Source organism: Mus caroli, chromosome 11, assembly GCF_900094665.2.
Source record: "Mus caroli chromosome 11, CAROLI_EIJ_v1.1, whole genome shotgun sequence".
In the NCBI taxonomy this organism is placed as follows: Eukaryota; Metazoa; Chordata; class Mammalia; order Rodentia; family Muridae; genus Mus; species Mus caroli.
The window spans coordinates 53,318,546-53,324,545 of NC_034580.1; the positions used below are offsets into that span (position 1 = coordinate 53,318,546).

The window sequence follows — 6,000 nt, forward strand, 5'->3', positions numbered from 1 at the left end:
CCATTTTCACAATGTCTATCCTCCCAGTCCAACACCGCAGGTGGTCTTTTCATCCTTCCTACTATTTCTTTCTTCAGTGACATATAGCTTCCGGTACTGAGGCTCTCTCATTGCTCTCAACTTTGCTGGCTGAGCTCATGCCTCAGGAAAGTTTCTATGAACATTATTGTCTTCCTATTCGCTTTCTCAAGGAGTCCATGTTGATTTTATATTCTGCTTCTTTGGCGATTCATTCATTCATTCACTCACTCATTATTTATTTCTAGGTGTTCTTTCATGGAGTATTTAATGTCTTCTAGGCCTAGGATCTTAGCATTCTTTAGAGTTCTTTGCTATTTTACCTTTGTTATTTCACCAGCTGATTTTATATTCTGTTTCTTTGATTATTTATTTATTTACCCGTTGTTTATTTCTAAGTGTTCTTTCATGGAGTGTTTAGTGTCTTCTGGGTCTAGGATCTTGGCATTCTTTGGAGTTCTTTACTATTTCACCTATTTAAAAAATGCTTGAATTGGTTACTGTGGAATTGTTAACTTTTGGAAGAAAAGTTTTTTTCTTTGATTCTCTGTTAATATTTTTTCCAGTGTTGGGAGAACGGTTTTTACACTTTCATGTAGGAACTTTCTTCTCTAAAAAATGTGTCCTGGTGTGTCATCTGTGGTCCAGAGTTTAACCTTAGATTCATTCTTACTGTGCATTTTTCTTGTTGCATCTCTGGATATTAGTAGTGAGTCTTCGAATAGTTCTCACTAGTTCGAGGTCTGAGTGGCCCACATTCCTTTAGATCTTGCAAATAAGGAAGAAATATGTGCTTAGATACAGAATTAAGACAGGGGCCCTCTAAAGACACCAGGGCTTTCTTTGCATATATTCTTTGCTAATAGAGTTCAAAGAATTAAGGACATTTCTCATAGCTTCTTTGCAGAGGTCAAAGGTAAAGAGGGGACTGAGCTAAATGGATTATAGTGTGGAGTTATATTATTGGATTCAACACTGTAAGACTTCTGGAAACCTGACAAAAGTTTAAAGAGAATTGTCACGGTAGAAGTCACCTAGCTTGTCTCAATTTTCACAGATAGTACCAAATGAAGTGAGACCTTTGCAGAGCAGCACAGGTGGGCAAGAGACAGACAGAGGAGGAGGGCACTTATCTATAAATCAAGTGTGTGGGAAGGGAGGAAGAGCTAGAATGTGTGACTCCAGAGTTCAACATAAAGAGCCTAGAAATCGGGAGGATTATTTCTGGAGTGTCCCACACCTTACCAAACCATCTGGGGAAGTGTACTCTGTAGACTGCTGGAATTTAGTACTCATAGCTCATAACTCTCTTGTCCATATTGCTGTATGTTGGCATCTGGGTTCTGTTGACACTCAGTGTGGGCTAACAGGTGAAGGTGGACGAACAGCTTTTCCTGTAAACTCATGTGTCATTGGCAATCTACCTGTCCAGAAATCATCCTCCCATTCACCATCCTTAATGGGGTATCTCATGTCAATGACTGTCTGGATGCTCTGCACACCCTAGGTTCAGTCCAGCTGCCCTGTTCATCCTATGTTCACACAGTGGAAATTAAGGACAGCCACCGTGTCCTAGTAGTTGCTGGAATTATCCAGTCCTAAATCCACCCCATCCCGCAGAAACCACAAATGTTTACTGCTTGCATTCTCTGCCCATGGCTTCTGCCTCTTGACTGACTTAGGTTCTTCCTCAGATGGGTCCCCATGCTCTGATAAGCACCCTTCCGTTGCAATAGTGGAATATAATAAAGTATTCTTCCAACAACAGTCTTCTAAATAAAACACAGTTTTAAATGCTGTGGACTGTATGACTTGACTGTGGTCTTACTATATTATTGAGACAGTGTTCTATGTAGACATGGGAAGCTGTAAACTTGCTATGTAGCTGAGGATGACCTGGGATTCATGTTCTTCCTGCCTCTACCTCCTAAGTTTTGGGATTACAGTTAGGTGCCACCGTGCCCATGTCTCGTATTTTCACCTCTTTAAATTGTATTATCTATTAAAATTAGCTGACTGCCAATTTCAGTACAGATAATTTTGTTTGTGTGTATGGTAGTGGCCATTTTTCTCTCATTCCTCTACCCTCTCTTTCTCCCTTTTGGTTACTGTTGCCACAGGTTTATCTCCTGACTGAACTTTCAAAGCCTTGCTTTTCTTTCTTTGTCTTTTAATTTAATTTTAAATTAAACTTCCATTTCGCCTTTCTATAAATGAGACCAGAGAATCCAGACATAGCTCTCCTAGTCAGAACCGTTCTGCAATCGTACTTTGTTGAGAAAGCAGACAAAATCACTCCAAATTGTTGAAATCATCATAAGATGTGGCTGATACTGAGAAGGAAAGGGAAAACCTCCCTCCCATGAACCCAGTGTGTGAGAGAGATGTTTGAGTCAGCTCTGCGTATTCATGGCTGGCTGTGGGAGCTCTGACAGCCCCTGCACACCTGCATTATTTTGGGAATTATTTGGGGGCAGATCACAACATATGCAGACCTTCTGGAGAGTGGCCAACACTTGCCTGTGTTTACATCACCAACACCCTTTGCCCCCCCTATGCTAGCAAACACCCTTTCCTCCCACCACCCCCACAAGCTCTTGGAAATTGCTAATCTTCTGTACACAGAAGCTCTTTGCCCCAGAAATCCTGTTGATGGGATCACACAATGTGCAGCCTTTTGAGGCTTGCCCTTTGCACTTAGCAAAATGCATGAGAGGTTTTCCTGATGCTCATTAATTTTCTTTTAAAGGTTCTACCAGCATCTGACCAATACAGATGCAGATATTCACAACCAACCATCAGGCTCAGCCCAGGGGCCCCAATGGAAAAGTTAGGGGAAGAACTGGAGGAGCTGAAGAGGATTGCAACCCCATAGGAAGAACACCAGCTAACTGGACAACCCAGAACTTCCAGGGACTAAATTACCTACTAAAGAGTATACATGGAAGGAGCCATGGCTCCAGATACATATGTAGCAGATGATGGCCTATCTGACATCAATGGGAGGGGAACCCTTGGTCCTGTGGAAGGTTGATGCCCCAGCATAGGGGGATGTTAGAGCAGTGAGGCAGGAGTGGGTGGGGGAACACCCTCATGGAGGCAAAAGGGAGGGAGATGGGATAAAGGGTTTGGGGAGAGGAAACTGGGGAGGGAGATAACACTTGAAATGTAAACAAATAAAATGATTAATAAAAAATGAAAGTTTTATTAACACAGACTAGTTTGCTCAAATGTGGTTGAAAGGCATGATGATGTTGGTTTTTGGCTTTTAGTGTTCATAAATAAATTTACTATAACTGCTCACACACTGGTTGAACTTTATTGGCTTACAGTGAATGCATACAGTGCCTGTAACAGCTGCTGGCTGGGCAAATTATCCCCTGGACTCCTGTGATAGAGTCTGTCATTCAAAGACTATATTAATTGAAGGAAAAAAAACCCAAGTTGAATCTTTTTTGAAGGAACTTGAAGCCATTTGGATCCATTATCAGTTCTTACATGTAACACCCTGCCTTTAGTCACAGATTGCTACACATGGACATCAAGTGTGATTAGTAGATAAGGAGAAATAGACTGTGAAAGCTAACAGGAGATATTAGATCAGGAGGGCAATTGTCCCACACAAAGCTTTCCTTGAGACTGTATTCTTAAGTGTTCGAACCACTACAGGCGCCTTGGGAGATGATCATTGTTCCCTGCTTTGTCACTGGAACTAGCACACGAAATGCATTTATATCAACACTACGATTGACATGCTAAATATATGAAATTACTTTTTCATGCATACCTTAGGAGAGCTGGGAAAAACTCTGAGAAGAACTTAAAGATATCAAGGCTTAATTTCTCCAATGAAATGAAAAAATGTATAGAAGGCAGAAGAAAACAGAGTTTCATCCAAGAGGGCTTCTATGAAAGGAAATTAGAGGTGTATTCTAACAGAAAGCATCTGAAATGATGACGATTTTGCTGCCTTTACAGGTCCTTGTAAATCCCCACAATCGAGTGCAGAGGTGCGAAGCCACTATGATATGACTTGATTGTAAAACCGTGCGAGTCCCTGGGCTTCTAAAGTGAAAATTTCCTAGTTCATAGTGTTAACTTCTTCATAACTTTGGAGTCCTTCATTTCAAAAACACAATTTGAATGAAAGTCCCACACAGTAAATCCCATGTCACCATGTGATCTTTTCTCCCGAAGATGAAGGTTTGCTAACATACATTTTGTGACATAAAGCCACCTCAACCATGACACGAGCCTGGGAATGGTCTGAGTGGAAAGGAGGAGCGGTGCTTAAGGACGGTCACTGGTCTCGTTAAAATTTAGCTATCATTTTCCAAGCCTGACACATTGCTGAAATTTTAGGAATTTTTTTTTTCTATTTTTTATTTGTGGTTTAAATGCTGTCAAACTATTAATTTGCCACATTTAATTTTAAGAGGTGATTGTGTGAGAAGGGGCCTGTAATACCCAGTCTCTGTTCTGAAACATGGAACTTTATTATCGATGGTTTCTCTTAAAGGCAACACGATTGTGTGACAGTTCCATCTACCGTAGCCCAGAAAGCACATTGCGTATCATTTCTGTGCCTTACACGTTTCTTCCTCACAAAGCTCTGTTTCTAATCTGGATTTACTTAGACTTAACTTCGCTTTTTAAGATGAAGGATAGGACACTTCTGAGTGCGGCACTGGAGGGAGCTGACTCTATCACGGCTGCAGCATCTGCCGGTGCACTTCTGCAGGGCCCCTATCACTTCCTTGTTTCTCAGACTGTAGATAAGAGGATTGAGCATGGGGGTCACTATGGTGCCCAGCACAGCACCTACCTGGTCCTGGTCGGGTGTGTGGGAAGAAGTGGGCGTCATGTAGATGAAAATGGCCTGACCAAAATAGAGGCTCACGACAGTCAGGTGGGAGGAGCAGGTGGCCAAGGCTTTATTCCGCCCCTTGGGAGAGTTCATCCTGAGGACAGTGAGGAATATGAGGGTATAGGAAGTCAGGATCAAAGTGAATGGGGTCAGGAGAAAGATAATAGTTGACACAAACTTCACCATCTCGTAGACGGATGTGTCCACACAAGACATTCTCAGAATAGCGGGCATCTCACAGAAGTAATGGTTGATCTCCCTGGAGCCGCAGATAGGAAAATTCATGGGGTATACGGTATGAACGAGGGCTGCGGCAACTGCTCCGATCCAGGTGGAGGCGGCCATCATCAGACAGACCTTGGGGCTCATGAGAATGGTATACCTCAGAGGGTTACAGACAGCCACATAACGGTCATAGGCCATTAGTGTCAGTAAGATGCACTCAGCAAGGCCAAGGGTGAGGAAGGAAAACATCTGAGTGGCACAGGCAAAGAAGGAGATGTTCCGCCTCCCGGTGAAGTAGTTGATGGCTGCCTTGGGCACTGTGCAGGAGATATAAGCCAGGTCAATAACAGACAGCTGACTGAGCAGGAAGTACATGGGTGTGTGGAGTCGGGGGTCCAGCCAGATGAGAAATATCAAGAGGGAGTTTCCAGCCGAGGCCAGGATGTAGATGAGGAGGATGATGGAGATAAGGAGGTTTGGGTACCTGCAGCTGGGAAAGAGCCCCAGCAGGATGAAACTGGATGTAGTTTTATTCTTTGGGTCCATATCTTCATTCAATAAAATTTTTATATCTGAAAAAATCTACAATGATAAAATGGAAACTATCACAGAGAAAGCATTTGGCTAAAATAATTTGAGTCTCTTGGTCAGGAACTGGGCTGGAACTCTCAGAGGCAGGTTTCCACGGGTGAGGAGTTGAGGAAAGGCACAGGAATAGGGAACTGGGAAGGAGATGGGCAGCAGGAGTTATAACGGGAAATCCCAAGCTGCAGGTCACTACGGCAAGTTACAAACCACTAACAGAACAGCTTGTAATTATCTGAAAGGTTCAAGAAGTATTAATAGCAGATAGCTGTTAGCTGACCTGAAGCTAAATGCCAGGCAATAGA

General features: G+C 42.8%; 1 protein-coding gene across 1 annotated transcript; it reads right to left on the minus strand.

Annotated features, from left to right (window-relative positions):
• Positions 1–4,657: 4,657 nt before the first annotated feature.
• Positions 4,658–5,668, minus strand: LOC110305458 (olfactory receptor 2T27-like). Its single transcript, XM_021177448.1, has one exon. It carries the CDS (start codon positions 5,654–5,656, stop codon positions 4,658–4,660), a length of 999 nt encoding a protein of 332 aa, XP_021033107.1. The 5' UTR covers positions 5,657–5,668.
• Between the last annotated feature and the right edge of the window lie 332 nt (positions 5,669–6,000).

Bases quoted from the DNA above. Each gene is read 5' to 3' on its own strand.
- LOC110305458 (XM_021177448.1), bottom strand. From the start codon at position 5,656: ATGGACCCAAAGAATAAAACTACATCCAGTTTCATCCTGCTGGGGCTC.